The 19,359-nt window shown below is 43.2% G+C and overlaps 1 protein-coding gene across 1 annotated transcript in view; it reads left to right on the top strand.

Moving 5' to 3' along the window:
* sdccag8 (SHH signaling and ciliogenesis regulator sdccag8) overlaps positions 1-19,359 on the top strand; it is a 52,185-nt gene that overhangs the window by 10,187 nt on the left and 22,639 nt on the right. The window contains exon 14 of the mRNA XM_082557586.1: positions 18,839-18,966. Coding sequence (XP_082413712.1) covers positions 18,839-18,966 — 128 coding nt within the window. The remainder of the gene's footprint in view (positions 1-18,838; positions 18,967-19,359) is intronic.

The raw sequence follows: 19,359 nt of genomic DNA, 5'->3' as shown, positions 1-19,359 counted from the left end.
GTGCTACCCAAAAATCCTGGGAGATTTTCCCCCTTTTTTGTACATTCCCACTCCCAATAGTTTGGCAGTCTCCCCTCAAGAATTTGACCACATCTGTAAGTACTAATATTAAGGCTATGATTGTAATTTCTCATGTTTAGATGATAATTCTTATTCTTTCTCTGATTCATTCAGAAACTGCAGTGAAAAATAGCACACACACACAGGAGGAACACACCTAATAGGCCAATCACAATAGCTGCAGGCTGGGTCGATGTGACGTCTAGTTATAGTTCCATGGAGGTGCATGTCAGGTTAAGGCGTAGTTTAAATGGTAGTTTTTCAGATGTTTCTGCAGTTACAGTTTCCTAACACAGAGGTATCAATCCACCACGAGTTGTTGTGCTGTTACAGTAAATGTTGAACACCGTTTGACTGTACAGACTAAAGGTTTGTCCGTCTGAGATGCACTTTAAAGCAGTTTCAACTCATTACTTTTGATATTTGGTTAATCATTACTCTGAGCTCTGAAGGAAAAAGTCTGCCGAGGACACAGAAAGCTGTCCAGCAGGCCTGTTTCCAAAAAGCAGTTTTCTTAGAAGTGTGCAAAGTCTTAACATCCATACATGGATATGGGATCTCTGTTGATTTAACTGCTTTAGAGAATGGTATATTTCACTCACATCTTAAAGATTCATCAAATTTGTGATGGTAAAAACCAAGTCTTAGCGGTGCAATGGCTCTGCACAAAAATGTATCCATGCAAAGATGGTAGCATACATGCATCGTACACACCTGTTGAAGTTTGGTCAAAGCCTTTGTCCCTCCTCAGCACTGCATTATGTTTGTTTTTTTCTCTCCCCCCCCCCCCCCCCTTTACTTGTCATGTCCTCATCGCTTTTTTCTTTTGCCATTTCGAAATGAAACAAATAAACCTCAAGCGATTGTGTCTCTCTGCTCTTTCACTAGCTCTGTGTCATTCTCTTTCTGTCCATCTGTGGGCCTTCAGGGGTTATGCAGAGCTACATGTATTTCATTCATAGTCATGCCCTCTGCTGTTGTTCGCTACAGAGCCATCCAAGAGTCTTTGTAGCTTTACTGGGCTGTATTTTTGTTGGTGTGTGTGTGTGTGTGTGTGTGTTGTTGGAGAGTAAGAGGAGAGGGTGAGATTCACGGTAGCAAGGCTGGAAGGCATTTATATGGCCAGCCTTCGAAGGCAGCTCTTTGATTTTTCTCTTTGCAACTTGCTCGCTCCTCTCTTTCATTCGGTCCACCTCTCGTGGCGCAAATGATCACAGCTCGCCTTCAAACAGGGGGGACATGAAGCGCAGACAGCTTCTGTTTGATTTCTGATAGCCCTACCTTCCTTCCTGATAAACACATACATATAATATGGACACACACACTCACACACATATTTGTTTGTACAACGGCATCTTTGCAAACGTGCACGCCGATATTCACATCAGTCTAACCCACATGCCTGTACACAAAGACGCAAACACACGCGCTCACACACAGATGCAAGCACGCATCCGGGGGTCCCATGGCGGCTGGTGCGCTGCGCTGTGCTCCAGGATTGGATCATCAGCCAGCTGTGAGTTGGACAGCCCAGGATCTGTCCTAATCCCCGCCACTCTGTTCACATCGCCTCACATGCGCACACACACTCTCCAGTCCCGGCCCCAACCCAGCAGAGGGCTTTACTAAGTTTGTTTTGTTTGTTTGCTCCCGCCTTTCTTCACTTTCTTTCTTTTCTTCTTTCCATGTCTCCATCCGGCCTCATCTCTCCCCGTGTTGTGATCACACATCCCAAAGGCCATAGTGAAAACTGCCCAGCATAACTTCTCTTTCAACACATGCCAGATAGGACTGAGATGTGTGTTTGCATGCGTTAGTGTATCCATGGTTAGTTGAGACCTGTGGGCCTGCATTGTGTTTGAGCCGAGATGAATGTCTGAGGCTCCAGATCTTCCACCGGTTTTGTTATCCCCATGAAATCAAGCATCCATGTTCATTAGGGTGCTTGCTTAGAGATGTAGATGGACCTGGAGCTTCAAACTGCTTCTGTGAATAAGTTTACTTGCGCTCAGTTTTTCCACCTAAAACTTCTGTGTGGAGTCTTCAGCCAGGAAATATCTGAACATGCTGGTCCATATAATCTGTGCCTGTATGTGACAAACACCTGAAGAACGAGTCTTCAGTTGAAATTGTCCTGGCAGCAAATTTGCCGAGGAGGCTGAATAAACCTCTTATGAGAAAATCTGCAGTGATGATTATCTGTGAATATCTGGTTAAAAATCCTATCAGCAAATGTTCATCTTTATGCATTTGGGGTCACAGTTTCCAAAGGTTGATACTGGATAATGCAGAGCGGGCTGTGAGATGGGGAAGGTCTTTTGGGTTTGGATCAGCGTGTCCTGATCTGTTCTTTGGCAGTTGTGCTAAGTGCACCCACTGCAGCAGTATTGCATGCTAACAGTCCTATTTGAAAGAGTCAAATGTTTATGACCCAGGAGGCCACAGTTTGCCTTCCATTAGGACCTTTGTGCTTGGCGCTATGTCTTGTCTTCTCTTCAGTGTGTGAATGTCTGTGTGAATGGGTGGATGACTGGATATGTAAAGCGCTTTGGGGTCTTTAGGGACTAGTAAAGCGCTATATAAATACAGGCCATTTACCATTTTTACCATTCTCTTAAACTTGCTCCTTCATTTGCTTGTGAGGTTTAGGCCCTTAAAAAGTATTAGATTAGGATTAGCTAGAAATATTGGTTTGGGTTAAAACATCCCTCTTCAAAATGATGATAAAATGACGCTTATCCCACAAGTCAAGGGATAAGCATGCAGGTGGAATTGAGAGCTAAGTTTTGTACAGTTAGGTCCATATATATTGGGACACAGTTTAGTTTGGTTTTATTTGTTTGATAAAACATATTACAATTATAGTTATATAATGTACATGGATATAATGTGTAGACTCTAAGCTTTCATTTGAGGGTGTCCACATTCAAATTGGATGGAGGGTTTAGGAGTTTCAGCCTCTTAACCTGTGCCACCTTCGTTTTAAAGAGAACAAAAGTAATAGGACAATTGACTCTGTTGTTTCATGGGCACGTGTGGGCAATTCGTTGATTATGTCATTTTAAATTGAGCAGATAAAAAGCCTGGAGTTGATTTCAAGTGTGGTGCTTGCATGTGGAAGAGTTTGCTGTGAACAGACAACGTGCGGTCAAAGAAGCTTCCCATGCAGGTGAACAAGCCATTCTTAAACTGGGAAAACAGGAAAAAAAACACATCAGAGAAATTCCTACAATATTAGGAGTGGCAGAATCTACAGTTTGGTACAGCGGTCCCCAACCCACGGGCCTTGGACCGGTACCAGTCCGTGAGTCGTTTGGTACCGGGCCGCGAGAGTTGAGGCGAAGGTGTGAAATGTATGGTTTTCAGGGTTTTTATCGGTTTTCAGTGTTATTTTGTTATCGTTTTTATCATTAACTCGGTGTCCCTGTCCCGTGGCGCAAAAAAGGTTGGGGACCGCTGGTTTAGTACATCCTGAGAAAGAAAGAAAGCACTGGTGAAAACAAAAAGACCTGGGCGTCCATGGATGACAACAGTGGTGGATGATCGCAGAATCATTTCTATGGTGAAGAGAACAACCAAGAACAACCAGCCAAGTGAACAACACTCTCCAGGAAGTAGGCGTATTAAAGTCTACCATAAAGAGAAGACTGCATGAAAGTAAATACAGAGGATTCACTGCAAGGTGCAAGCCACTCATAAGTCTTCGTAATAAAAAAGCTAGATTGGAAAAACATCTAATATAACTGAACACAGTTTTCAGATCAACCTCTACCAGAATAATGACAAGAAAAAACTATGGAGAAGGTGTGGAACAGCTCATGATCGAAAGCATACCACATCATCTGTAACACACGGCGGAGGCAGTGCAATGGGTTTGGTGTGCATGGCTGCCAGTGGCACTGGGACACTAGTGTTTATTGATGCTGTGACACAGCACAGAAGCAGCTGAGTGAATTCGGAGGTGTTCAGAGACATACTGTCTGCTCAAATCCAGGTAAATGCAGTCAAATTGGTTGGATGACGTTTCATAATACAGATGGATGATGACCCAAAACATACAGCCAAAGCAATCCAGGAGTTTATTAAGGCAAGTAAGTGGATTATTCTTGAATGGCCAAGTCAGTCACCTGGGGCCTGTTCTTCGTACCGCGCTAAGTGAGTTAGCTGGATTAGATTGTTGACGATTTCGCGTGATCCTGGATCGTTCGGTTCCCCGAAGCCCATCCGGGACTTGCTGTCATAGCAACAGAGCCGTAAGCGTAAACCTGCTGGGGAGCAGGTTTACTTTATGTAAACAGGATTAGATCGCGGCCACGCAGGTATGTTCGCGTCATTCATACGAAAGCAACAGCGATATTCCACCACTGTTTCACCATAAATAAATAACATCAATGTAACTAAAGATAATGCAGCACTTGATCCTTTTATTGATGTCACACAGATACATACAGGTCATTCCCTAAAAAAGGGAAATGTACTATTAACATTCTATTACATGTATGTGATTATTACAGATGTAATTCATATTTCAGAGTAGTAATTGTAAATTACTTCGTGTAATCAAGATGAGAGACCACGGCTATAAAAGCGAAGGTGGATTTGGGAAGTCTGTCGCAGTCATATCCTGTCCGTTTACGCGAGCAACCCATTGCGGAAGGTGCAAGATTGATAAGGAGAGTCCTCAGAATTCAGCGTATATTGCGGGACAGACAGGATCCTTTAGCTCAGCGCGACAGTGTGCTCATAGAGAGATATCGATTTTCCCGTGAGGGTATTATTCACTTAACCAACTTGTTGACGAGGGGGTGCAGGACCACCACCTGTCTTTTTTTTTGCTCTGCCCTTTTCTTGGTTGCTGTTATGAACAAACAAACAGATTATTCCAGGGTCTCTTTCCAAGAGACGACAAGCAATATAAGTGATAAATATTACCATTCTGTAGAATATTCTTATATTTCACTTTTACTTGTTCCCATGTTCTAGTGGGTCCTGTTGTGGCTCTAATGTGAAAGGGGATATAATATAACATATTATAATATAATATAATGTAATATAATATTGGATAATATGGTGTGATATGATAAATCTACCCTACCGCCTACTGGTGTTGGCCAGAGGGGCCGATGGCGCAATATGGCAGCCTGGCTTCTGTCAGTCTGCCCCAGGGCAGCTGTGGCTACAACCGTAGCTGCCTCCACCAGTGTGTGAATGTGAGAGTGAATGAATAGTGGCATTGTAAAGCGCTTTGGGTGCCTTGAAAAGCGCTATATAAATCCACTCCATTATTATTGTTATTATTGAATTACTTACGAGTTTGATTTGTCAGCAACTTTCTGCCAGCCCTCTCTCCTTGCTTTTGCAGCCTTTGCAGTGTTCCCTTGCGTTTTAATTAAACTCTGAAACTCCTGAAATCCCTCACTCAAGAGTTCTTGCTCTGCTGCCGAAAAATACCGAGCGCGCTCCTTCGACATTTTCGCCGACCAATCAAAGGGTTGCCGATCAATGTTTCTACTATCGATGCGTAGCCCCTGTTGGGCCACCCAGTGATCTCACATTACTTCATCCAGCTATAGTAATCGTCAACAACAGGTGTGTTCGGGGAACCGGAATAGCGAGCTCAGAGTTAGCGCGATGATTTGGTCTTGGATGTTTCATTTGATCTTGGATGTAGTAAGCGACGTACGAAGCACAGGGCCCTGGTCTTAACCCAACTGAGCATGCATTTCATTTGCTGAAGACTAAACTTAGGCCCACAAACAAACAGCAACTGAAAGCTGCTGCAGTAAAGGTCTTTGTGTTCAACCCACTGAATCAAAGCTGAAAGTCAACTGCATCTGAGTTGTTTCATTTAAAAAAATTTGTGGTAATGTACAGAACCAAAATTAGGAAAAAGGTTGTCTCTGTTCTGATTAGAGATGGACCGATCCGATATTACGTATCGGTATCGGTCCGATACTGACCTAAATTACTGGATTGGATATCGGAGAGAAATAAAAAATTTAATCCGATCCATTAAATATCACAAAAGCAGCTCACAAAACTTGCGAAATGGCATAACTCGGCTCTTAACTGTAGCACGTCGGAGCAGTATGCGTCACACGATAGAGCGGCTGTGGCGTGTGTTGTGGAAGTTTTCCATTAAATAAAGCCTGCAGACGAGCGGTGAGCGGTAGCTAACATTCTTTAATCCAAACACACAAAGAACAGAAAACCAAGTTGGTGGAGAGCCTGCATGACCACGGGGAGACAGTCAGCAGAGTCTCCCTGAGCCTAGCATGGCTCTCAGTTAAATATCAAAAGGCAGTGCACAGCTGTTTCACACATTAAGGTTCACACTCCCTTGCTACCTCCCAGAGTTCTGGAAGAGACAAAAGACTCTTCTTGTGGAGTGGTCTGCTTCCCCCAACTTCCTTACTACCCCTCCACCATTTGTCTTAATGAATGAGTGTGGAACATGTTTAAATCCAGTGGCACCAAGGCATTGTACAATAAAATAATGTGATTAATACATAAATAAAACAAATTCCTATAACATTGCAAGACCTGTCAGCTGTCTGGTTGAGCATTTGGAGCCTTGCTACCAAACCGGCATTTTATCTCCGAGGAAGTTATCCCAGAGAGAAGTAAAGCAAGTGTGTAAGTTCATCTCTGAATGTTTGTAAAGCATTCCAGCTTTATGCTTAACACCCGATATATGGAGCGACTGCCTCTTCTCTCCCCCTCCCTCTCCTGCTGCTACTTAAATCATGAAACTGATTAATGATCAGCTGATCGGCTTTTCTGTCGCGAGTCCATCTCTCTTGTTTGTTTATCGCCCACTTCGCGCCAGAAAGAGGAAACCAGCGGCTGAACAACAGCTTGATAATCTGTTGTTAGAATTTATTTAATATTACTTTCTACACCAGAATCCTTTTCTACGCAGCTGACGGCTGGTAACTGTGCAGGGGCGGATCTAGCAAAGTTTAGCCAGGGGGGCCATAGGGCATGAACAGGGAAAAGGGGGCACAAAGACATACTTTTCTTTCTTATTCTCATTTAAAATATCTAGCTTTTAATAAACAATTATCTGCATCTTACACCCAAAGTTTTAATCCGATGTAAAATGCATAGAAGTTCATTACTGTATATAGTAACTATTAAGTCTAATACACCCTAGTAAGCTAGTTTTGCTGGGAGTTTGCAACCCTATTAGTTAGGTTGCTTACTCTTTAAAATACCAGAATAGGGAGGATGGAGTAGGTTTACGTTTATTAGATTGATCAGTATTGCTGAACTATGAAATATTTTGGGTGCACTGTATTTTTTTGCATACAAGTATAACAGAATAGCTTTAGTGTTAGTTTGTTTTTAAACTTGAGTATGAACTTATACAAAATGCAGCAAGATATTACAAAAACAGTTTTATTGATTAAAAAACACACTATATCAGATTCATATCGGTATCGGCCGATATCCAAATTTATGATATCGGTATCGGACATAAAAAAAGTGGTATCGTGCCATCTCTAGTCCAGATATTTATGAACCTAACTATGTAAGCCATGAGGCTGAAGCTTCTGTTGGCACTTTACACAAAGCCTTAGGTTTGGAAATAATCTTATTAAGAGGCCTTGGAAAAACACTTCCATTAGTGGGGGCTATACAGAGGTGCATATTCACTGATGTATTCAGAGCATATCCAACAGCGAGGTGAAGACACCATTGTTGATCTGCCATGTATTCTTGCTTTAACCAACAAATAGTTGCAGTAAATAGAAAAGATTTGGTAGACTTTGTACTGCATGAACTAACATCTTTCCTGCCTTTTGGCATCACTTTATATTTTCACAAATAGAAAGAAAAGTGAAAGGGCTGATTAATATTTTCTGATTGTGTAGTTGTTTATTGAAGTCTTTCTTGTGTTTCTTGTAGCTATGTTATGCATGCCATCACTGCATTGCTTTCTGCAGAAAACTTATATATATTTGGTACTAGACCAGGTCTGGTTAGGGCATAAGAGATGATGTATTAGAGATGCAAAAATGTGAGACATTTAAGGCACTTGTGAAATGATGGAATGCACCAAATTGGTAGTGTGGGAAATACAAAAGCAACCATATAGGCCAGGCAAGGAGAGAAGCATACATTGTGTATTTTAAGGCCACAGTCTCCTTTCTGTGACCCTGAAATCAGAAGATGGGTGCAAAGAGACACAGAGCGAGAGGGTTAGGCAGACAAAACTCTGGACCAACCGCTGTGACTCTTATACATGAAGTTCCCCAAACTCTATTAAACATGTCACGCTGCTGCGTTCCCTCTGTACCTCTACGTCGTTCTATTTTTTTCTCCCCTCTGTTGTACATCGTGATAGCAAGGTCTGGAAAGGCGGTGAACAGAACTGTGTGTGTGTGTGTGCGAGGGCGGAGAAGTGTAAATGAGGAAGGTGAGGCAGCAGATGCCGCGTCCCGCCAGAGGCTCGCTTTGAGCAGCGAGTGAAATCTGGGCGCGACAAAACTGCTGCAAACCAACTCGGCGGGAGGCCCTTGTCCAATCACGGCCCGGAATAAAAGGGCCGGGGCGCCACGCGGGCTGCAGTTGCTCAGGAGAGGCGGGGGCCATAATGAACCTTCAAGCGCTGCCAGCGAGCACACACACACACACACACACACACACACACACACACACACACACACACCACTTGAGCACAGCATCACTCTTTCTACCTGGCATTAAGAGTGTCTAACCACTGTCACCACGAACATGAATGCACTCTGCCTCTAAGGCAACTGTGTGCATGTATTCTTGTGTGTGCGCACATGCTTGGAGTATTCTTGTTTCGTGAACTGTATTGACTTGTTTGCGAGCGTGCAATTAGACGAGCGTGCGTGCACGTCTGTGTGTGAATGTTATGTGTTGATACCTTTGGGCTACACCTGTGTCTGTGAAGTTTGATGTGTGTGTCTCTGTGTGACAGCAGCAGTGCAGTGCCAGGTATGAGACTCGCTGTGTGTTTCTGTGTGTGTGTGTTTGTGTGTGTGTGTGTGCTTGTCTGGTCGGCGGCCATGTTGTTGGGTAGCAGATGGCACCATGGTTGGCAGGGGAGGGGCTGCTTAGCACAACTAATCAGACAGTTACGGATAGGGCAGCTGGGAGGGCCGTCGGCCAGCCGTGTGTGCGTGTGTGTGTTTGTGTGTGTACCACAGAGTGCCATGATGTTGACAGTGGTGGGCCCGTTGGCCCGGTGACGAGACCTTGCCGTGTTCTTCTCTCCTCGCTGTCGGAGTGCCCTCTCTGCCATCGTGCCTCCTCGCCTCTCTCTCTTGCACTCTTCCTGCCTCTCTCGCTCAATCTGTTGAGACCTACTTGTTTGTGTCTTCGTTTTAGCTTTTTTAACTGTCTCCTTTGATCTTCCTGTCACTGCTGTATTTCTTTGGTTAACTGTTCAAAGGTTATGTTAATTTGCCATGAAACAGTTATTAAAATACTAGCAAATTTATACTGAAACCATTTTTGTACAGTTTTAATGGAATTGGCACTATACGTATAAAAATGTGACCCCTTGAGCAGGAACATGTCTGTTATGTTGATGTTTATTGACTTCGTGAAGTAGGTCAGTGTCTGAATGCCTTTTGAAATCATGCATAAAGTCACTAACATATTTCGTTTTCACCCGTGATCTTAATAAATGTATCTTCCTTCTATATTGGTGGTTCTTATGCTCTGCTTATGAGTCTTTTCCCTTTATTCTACCTGAGTGTGGATAACATTAAAGGAAATTTACCAGACTTGAGGCATCTGACTATCAGGTAATAGATCTAAGATGGTTCTTAGAACAGCATTACTACTGCATTAGTACATATGACTTTATGGCTTTGGCCTTACCAGGTACTCCCTGATCTCTTAAACATGTGTTTCATGTGCTGCGATTGTATTCTGCAGTGATTTTATACGATTAAATACTATTATTTTCATCATGCATGTAGGTTTAAAACAGTTTTCCAGTTAGGTGCAAGTGTGGATAGTTTATGTGGGGAAACACAGTAGTTTGAGCATTACAGAATTGCAATACAGAGAGAACTCATTCTTGTTAGGTTCTCAGCCAGTGCACACATTTCTCACTAGTATTCACAACCTAAGTATTATATATAAACATGTTATATGTTATGGCTGATAACTGATAATGTGCAGCCATGGTATACTGTCCTTCTCACTCTTAACTCAGGAGCTTATTTATGTCTTTCGCAGTTAAAATGTAGATGCTATAAATTCACCAGAGAATATTCACACTCATTACTGTAAGTATGAAGATTGTTAAGCAGGACTGTAATCTATCCATCCGGCGAGGCTGAGAATGGATAGAAAAGACAGATCGCTGACTGTGAGACCTCAGGCAAGATGGAGGCAAATCTGTCGGCTACAACTGTTGCCACCCCAGCCAAGTGTGCCCTGGGACACTGGCCTACATACACACACTACTGCTAGAGGACAAAACGAAAGGGAGTACCAGCCCCCTGCCATCCATCCACCATCCACCCTTCACCTCATTCTGTACTCATCTTTTGCATATCTTTCTAAATAGGTATGGTGAGAAGGGTTTACCAGTAGCTCTATACGTTTTAGAGGATTGTGCTGAAGATCCAGTGCAGGTCGATTTTGAAATCTGTGTTTAAAAGTGTGTGTTGTTTTCGTGTGACCGTGTCATCTGTTCAACTTTTGTGCCTTTGCACACCCCTGCTGTGAGGGTGGCAGGATCAGTGGCGCTACCCAGTGCCCACTACCCAGTAGGCCCAGCTTTCATCCAACATGACAGAACCTCTCTCTGCCCCCCCCCCCCCCCCCCCCCCCCATTTCTCTTTTACCTCTCTCATTCTCTTTTACCTGATTGATCTATCCTTTTGTCGTTTCATCCTCTTTTTTTCCTGCATAGCTGCTTTTTGTTCAGTTTTTTTCCCCTTCTTTTGCCTTCGTTCCATCAGCTTCTCTCTGTTACCCTGGGTGGACACAGCAGTGCCAACCGGTGCCACATAGGTAGTGGGCCAGTGCTGCCCTCAGCAGATTGTACTGGGAGTTGATCACAAAGAGCAGTAAGGAACAGAAGGATGAAAGATAAGATTGGAGCAAGGTAGCAGCTAAGTGGAGATGGAAGATACAGCAGGACAAATACTGAAAGGGGAGAGTGTCAAAGAGTTCAGACGGCATAGGAAAGTAATAATAATTATATACTGGGAGAAGACAGAAGGATCTACTCCTGCAAGCTAGATCTGAGAGATCAAATCAGGCAAAGCTGATAAAACCCCAAAACAAAATAAGAAATGTGATCAGTGTGGCTATAAGCACTAATAGGAGAAGCCCATGAAGGAGTGCTGTCCACTTTGGTGTCTATACATGACACCAGCAGCAGAACTAGCAGAAAAAACATGAAGAAGGACGATTTCTCCCCTTCCTGAGGTAATATAAAAAATTGCATTATTTGACCACTTTGGCCATTTTAATGAGTGAAAAAGCTTTTTGCTATTGGTACTTACAGCCATACTTTTAACATGATCCAATCAACTCTCCATGGTGACAACTCTGTAACTGCTAGGCCTCTTCATTGGCACTTGCAGCTACATTTCAAGTGAATTAATATAATTTCCCTGCAGTGTATGTTGATGTGCTGCTCGTTCCAAACAAAGTGCCGTGCGAGCCAGGTTAAAGACGCCTTGACCTGATCCTGACAAACAAAGTGATCTAGTTGAGACCATAGACTGTGACATCACGCATAGTTTTCTGATTTCTGTATTCTGAAGCCTCAAGATTTGCTGTCTTTGGCAGCACATTATTTATTTAATTAGTTTTATTTTATTTTATTTTTTATTTTTTTTACCATAAAACCATATCTGGACAAGTTGGAAGCTTGTTTTGCAAGCTGTATTAATAAACTGAACAGGTGCAATGTACCGACAAACATCTGCTAATTAGTACTAAGTACGTAATGACTAATGATAAGGTACTAATAATTTTCACTCACCAAAGCACAACTTCTTGGATAGTCTGTACACAGCAAGCTGTATTATTTGTCAGATAATTGCATTAAGGATTGCATCAGCAGCAATCAGTGATACCAGTTAGCAGAGGTGAAGCCTAGCAAATCCTGCCCGGCTACAGCTCCCTGTGGCGGGACAGTTAATCAATGCAACCACTCCAGATGCAAAATGTATGAAAATTTAAACTTGTAAAGTCGTTCTGAATAATTCAAAAAGGAAAAAAAAAAAATAACTGTAAAGTATTTTAAGAAGAGGGGGCTCTGGGAATTTGTTCGACTTTCTTAGGCAGCCTCAAGTGGCCACCAGGGGAACTGCAGTTTCTGGCAACTCTAGTGGTTGCTACTTGGTAAAGACACATCTGATTATAAAGCCCAGGGGAGAGGAGAGACGTTGTCAGAGACACGAGGTATGAAAGTAAGGAGATGATTGAATTCACTGACGATGATTTGGGTGCATAAGGAGAGAAAGGTGGTGCATAGTCCTTTGAGCCTGTTACCTCCAAGCACACGACCCACTGTGAAGGCTGGTGGGTGTTTTAAATAACATCATGCATGTCTCCAGTAAGAAGTGAATTCCGTCACAGGTAGACGGTGCTCACGCCAGCAGAGATAAATTTGCTGTAGTACACAAGATTTGGACTTATAGTATAAGTACCTTTCTCACTCTTTCCTCTCTCTTTCCTCTCTCTCTTTTTTTTGTTGCATTGCATGTAAGTTAAGCATTTAACAGTAAGACAGTTGTAATCACAGATTTCTTTCTGTTTATTTGGGTAATTAACCAGAACCTTTTCTTATTATATTTGTCCCATAAAATTCACACAACAGGTATTAGACATACACTTTAAAAGATGCCTAATGAGAGGTAGCCTGGTTGAAATAATTAATTTTAAGCAGTCGTTTACCTTTTCTGCTAAAATAGATTTGACCTCGAGCACTGCCACATATGCTACCCACAACTATTTCTGCGGGGCACAGATTTGACACTGACGTTAGGTCTTTGGTTTCTGGATTGGGTCAATATGAGAGCATATTGTACGTATGCTGTGTGTTTATTTTTAAAAATCACAGATGCCTGCGCTGCCAGGCCGCTTTTCTTGTGTTAAGACCATCAGTCATCTGTGCCAATTAAGATTTTTAAACTTCTCTCGCTCTGTTTTGTGAGCAGATAGATGATGACAGAGGCCAATCAGCCACTAATTGCTTCAATCTAGAGCTGGGTTTTTTCTCTGAGGGAATGTGTGCTGTAACAGCAAATGTTTGTTTCTGCAGGGTCGTGTCTATTTGTAGCCGTCTGTGTGTATATGCATACATTTATTCATATGCATGGGAGATTAAACAGCTTTTCAGATGAGCGAAATTGCACACTTTTTTTTGTGCATACTTTTGCATATGTGTGTTACGGTTTGGGAGGCGAGGGGGTATATAAATTTTTTATTTATTTTTTTTTGCGCTACTTTTAACAGTTGCAGCTTTCTGCTTTTCGGGCACGATTTGCTAACCACTGACCTTGGTGTCGGCGGGGGGGCTTTAGTGTTCCTTGAAGAAGAAAAGAGGCTTGGGCCGCCCGCTGTAAACAAAGTTGACTTGCCGACAGATGGATTGAATGACAGAGAGGCTAACTGAGCCAGGAATGGGCCTGGCAGCATCGCACCGAGCGGAGAGAGAGGGAGTGAGGGAGAGAGAAAGAGAAAAAGAGAGAGATAAAGGGGGGGGAGGGGGGAGAGAGAGGGGAGAAGAGAGAAGAGGTGGCCAACAGGAGAGGAGGTGTGAACAGGTGCAGGGCCGCTGAAGGAAGAACCAGCAGATGGAGAGAGACACAGCCAGTTTAGTTACAGGAAAAAAAGGGTGGGAGGGAAAAGAGGAAGGAGGAGGGAGAGATGGGAACGGGAGAAAAAAAAGGATCGGAGCAGAGATGAGAATGCTCTGGACAGATAGATGGACGGATATCTATATATATGTACGTGTATGTACATGTATGTGTATGTACGTGTATGTACATGTATGTGTATGTACATGTATGTACATGTATGTGTATATATATATATATAAATAAATAAGGCTGGGTGCAGAGTAAAGAAGCAGTGAGGCTGCATCAGGCCGCCTCTGTGTTGGATGTGCTTGCTTCACGGAGTCGGACAGCAAGATGAAGGGAGGGGTGCCGCAAGGAAAAATGTGGGAGCAGAGTGATTGACTTGCATCACCCAGAGGTTTAATAAAAATGTGCTAAAACACATTGAGGTGCGTGTGACAGGAAATCGTGTGACAGGAAATCGTGTGACACTCTGCGTGGTCTGCCACACGGAACAATTCAGATGTTTATTGTGTGCGACATCACCGATACGCAGCGCTGCAAATGTTCAATATGTCACATTATTTTCTCTGTATCGCGCTCATCGATTGTTGGCAGTTACCAGTTAGACGGGCCTACACGAGGCCGCTCGCTCACCGTCTCTCTGTCGCACACATAAACATCGCACTCGCACATAAGCAGAAATCATCTTTGTAGTCTTGCGTATCAAACTGTTGAATATTAATATAGTCTGATTGATGCAGTCTATCATAAATAACCGTGTATCTACTGGAATTCCTCCACCAGAGTGAATCATCACGAGTGTCACCGTTTTGAGCAGTTGGAGAGCAAATAATTAACAGTTGTCATTTTATAGTATACTATGAGTTTATTTCAGTAAAATCTTACTGACTCGATAAATGGGGTGGAAATTAACTGTGGGTTTTTTATAGCTATGTTCATATAAGAGGCAAAATAAAGGGAAAAACCTGACCTAGATCTGGTATGCTGTGTTTTGCTAGGGTGATTTGACTTCATTTGTGGCCTTAAAATGAAAGAAACTATCTCCTAAATGTAACATTTCTATTCTGGTGAGGGAGGTCTCTTCAAAGATGGCAGTGCTCCCTATCCAAGGGTCACTGTACAGGCTGTAAATTAGAAAAAAAGGTGTTAGGACCACCTCAGTTAAGCCTTTTGAGGACCTGTGAGAGATTGCATCATAAAGAGATGATAATTGGAGGGACCCAGAAGAGTTAAAGAGACTCGATGAATCAGTGGCAGGGTGTGCCAACATTTTCCTTTAATTAATGTTATAGGTGCTTAAAAATCCAATTCAGAAATCAGTGTGTTTTATTGTTTATTCTATAATGACATCCTAGTTACATGTGAATTACGTAAATCTGTAATTCTTCAATTAAAATGTTACATTGAACCGCTAATTCCATAATTGATAGCATCTTCTGGTTCTGGGCTCTCGTAGGTATTTTACCTGCGCAGTAGAAATGCTATTATTTGTCTTTGTCTTGATTCTTCAACTCTTTGCAGAGATCATCAGTACCTGCAACATTCAGTCCTTTTTGTTGCAAACAAAGCCTGCGTCTTCACATGTTTTTTGCTATAGGCTCAGTTCGCAGTCTGTTCACCTGTATGTTAATTTCACACCTGTTATTTTGCACCACATAACTATTGCAGAGCATAAATCTGAATATTCATTCATTTGAGGAATTGTTCTTTTTAGCTTATCGCTTGTTTTTATGTAGATAATTAATATACGATACACGTCAATATTTTACACTTTCTTTACGTCGCAGTGCGTTGAATAAGTTGCTCCAGTTTTTCCTTCATCAATCTTGTGACTGCTTTTTAAGGATTTGAAATTACAGCAAAATATAAACTAAATGATTGTTTTCCCCATTATCTCCGTGTGTGTGTGTGTTCGTATTTTTATGCTTTAAATATGCATGTATATGTATGTGAGTTATATAGTGGAGAGTTGATTCTGTTTTTACTTTAGTCAGAACAGCGGTCAGTTGTGTCTGGCGTTGGCGAATGTCTCCAATTCCTCCAAGTCCACCGTCTGACTCCAATTTGTGCTCGTTCTGTGATAAACCACGGCATTTGGTGGTTCTGGCGTGGGATGCCGGCTGCACCATGGGGTGCTGCAAACTCCGCGCTTGGTCAGGCCCTGGCACCCCACATCTAATGGGCAACAGCTTGAATAGTGCCCACTTAAGCAGGCAGTGTGGACTGGGCTCCCTCTTCTTCCTCACCACTCCAGCCAGCTAGTCAGCCAGCCACCGCCTCTGCCACCTCCCACTTACCCAGCAGCCACTGTACCTGGACGCAGCCCCAGAGCCATTCCAGCCTACCTTAGGCCCCTGGCCCATGCAGCTCTCGCCATACTTATCAAGCTGTCCTACTGTGCATCAGGCCAGGCATATACAAACAGGCCCAGCTATCTGCTAACTGAACAGTCAGTCTATTGCCTCCTAGGCCCAAACAAGAGTTCCTGCCACAGGCAGCATCCCAGAGCCCATTCACCAATTAACTGGAAGGCAGATTAATGCCCAAGGAGAATTCTACAGCTCCAGCCCCACATATTCAGCCTCTGCTCTACCCGTCACTCCTTATGCTTGCTCCAGGGCTTGGCTTTTCGCTGATACCTCGCCTTCGCTTTCTCTTTTTTATGCTTTAATTTGATAGTGCTCAACAGCAGCCATTTTGTGACAGCATTTTGCAAGTAAACATGTTGCACTGGATTAGAGGTACAAAATGGCGCAGGGGAGAAACAACCGCAAAAGTTTGATCTGGCAGCTCCAGTTTGATCTTTGGTGAGGCATTCAGGCTCTTGTCACAGAGATACAAGTGCTCGCACCCAACTTATCGAACCGAAACCTAAACTCAGCACACTTCTTTGGGGTTTCTTCACCCAGGAATGAAAGCTTCCAGTCCGTTTGTTCAATTCTCTGTCCTTAACTAGGTCGTACTTCTGAGGTTTGGTTCTGTAATTCAGCACGACCAAGCAGATGCCAAATGTGAAGCTCTCTGTCTTTTGATTTCCTCTCCTCAGTTTTTATCACCCTCCTCTTCCTCACCACCACTCTATTGCTGACTGCTGGAACTTTCTGGCGATCTGTCTGATGCTAATTGGTGGGTAAACAGGTCTGGTGTGAGCCCCCTCCACCACCACCCCCCATCCCAATCGCACACAAACGCACACTCATAGAAATACACAAATACACACGGCCCCCTGGAACCTCTTGCAGGACCAAATGGCTGGCAACGCCTGCCCGCCATCTCCCGCTGAGCCCTGGTGTGCGCTTTGGTGGCTCAGGCTGCTGTTCAAGCCCAGCGGGGGTTCATTCACTCACACACACACTCATACGCGTACAGACACACACAGTCTCCTTGTGTCCCCTGCACACCCGCCACCCGCTTTCACACCCCAGACAGCAGGACAGCAGGAGAACACACACACACACGAAGGAACAGACAGACGCGGTCACTTTAGAGATGCAGGCCAAGCGCTGTAGGGGAGAAAAGTTTTCACTTAAACTGGAGAATTCTCTCTTCATTAGCGCCTTTGGACTTCAGGAAGAGTTCTGTTTATTTGTTCGTTTTTTTCCGCTCTTTGTAGTTTTTCTTTTCTTTCCTTCTTTGTCTGTCTCTCTGTTGTTTGGGTACGTTTGGACTTAGTTGAGATAGAAAGTTTGGTTCAGACAGGAACAAAATGTGCCGCTGTTCAAAGCCAGAAGTACCTCAGCTTGAATCGTACCTGTTCTATTCTATTCTGATACTGACACAAATCTGAATGCAGTTTAAAGTTATTTGACTCCTTCACGTACTTACAGAGATGACAGATCAGCTGACTCACTGTTGTGTGTCCTCAGCATTAGTGTAGCATATATCACAGTGATTTACCTTGTATCAAAATGCGCGGGATGGCAGTTTATTCGAGTGTTGTGTGAATGAGACAGCTGCTGTATCACTCAGGGGTCTCTAAGCTGACAGTGGCCTGACACATTTACCCTTCGACCCCCTCCAAGTCTTTTCTGTCATCGTCCTTTCTGCCCTTCCTTTCTTTCTCATGTTGTACAGTATGTGCTCTCCTTCTGCTCCCTCTCTCACCTTGGTTTTAGCAAAAAGCCTGTCTGACATCATTCACACACACACACAGACGCATAACGTTTTCTTTTTATAGAAACGGCTGCAGATACGACCTGGTGGATTCTTGTCAGGTTGCTGGGATTCACTTGATAAATGACCCCGATTACATCGTAAGCCTTTGTGCATTTGTTACTGGACGCGTGGGAAGTCTGAAACATCAACAGTAATGAAGATGATCTGACATTTAACTTAACGCCTAGTTTCCACGTCTCAGTTTGAGTGCAGTTATTTAACGTACTCCTTCCAGAGCAGATTGCACGCAAGAAATTTGTTTCTCGGTGTGTCAACAAACTAATCTCCTTAGTAACCAGAAGCCACTTAAATGCACTGATTGACATGTCTGTTAATGCACAGACTTGAACTTGATCTAAGTGTACAAATTGTCGTCTGCATTATGTTGCAGGAGTAAAACATTAGACCCATTATTTCTGCAGTTTTTAGCCACAAAACACAAATTCCTACCTAAAAACAAAGATTGTGCTTGAAATGCTTCAGAGTGAAACCTTTTTCATGCACCATCACCCGCAGAGTGTGATGAGTAAGATGCCACAGAATGTCAGCGAGTGGCTGTGGAGACTTTTCACATTATTTTCCTTTTCACATGCGATGCTGTGCATGTGTACACAGCAGCTATGGAGGAATCAGAACACTGTCATCTAGTCTTTAGGGTTCTACCAATGGGCCGCTGTGCGTGTATTTTTTGCAGTGCACTTTTATATGATGTGCCAGAAACTAGAAAGTGTGTAGAAATAGTGAAAACACATTTTCTTTCACTGATTCTTCTTCTTTTTCTTTAACTTCTTGTTTTTTCTCCTCAGACAGGACAGAGAGGGTGCAGATCGGGCTCACGAAGAGGAAATGGCCTCGGTGACTCTTTCAGCTCGGGAAAGGGAGCGAGAGCTAACTGTGATGCTGCAGCAAGCAGAAGCCGAACACCTGCAGAGAGGTCAGTGCTTCAATCCACAGCAGTGACAACGGGTTTGTCTTCGTGCTTTTGACTTGTGGCGTAGGTCACAATGTCCTCTTTTCACCTCTCTGACTTAGTCAGCCATTTTGGCTCACATCAGGACAGGTCAGTTCTTCAAAAGAAAAAGCCCCTCCTTTCTTCCCCATCGGCATTTTAGTCACCACAGAACCTGTCGTTCAGAGTCATGCTGTCGTAATACTTACAGACTGCACCACAGCTCGATGCCGCAGTTTAAATGCTTTCTGGAAAACTTGGACGAGCAAAGCATGATAAAGCTTCTTAAAGCAATTTATATTGTAACGTAAAAACCATTGAACATTATAAAGCTTACAACAAACTGTTTTACAACAGTTTTTTTAATGCAATTTGTAT

The sequence above is a fragment of the Aulonocara stuartgranti genome (genome assembly GCF_965226115.1).
Source record: "Aulonocara stuartgranti genome assembly, chromosome: 13".
In the NCBI taxonomy this organism is placed as follows: domain Eukaryota; kingdom Metazoa; phylum Chordata; class Actinopteri; order Cichliformes; family Cichlidae; genus Aulonocara; species Aulonocara stuartgranti.
Note: the sequence above shows the minus strand (reverse complement) of the source record. Positions and strands in the feature narration are given on the sequence as shown.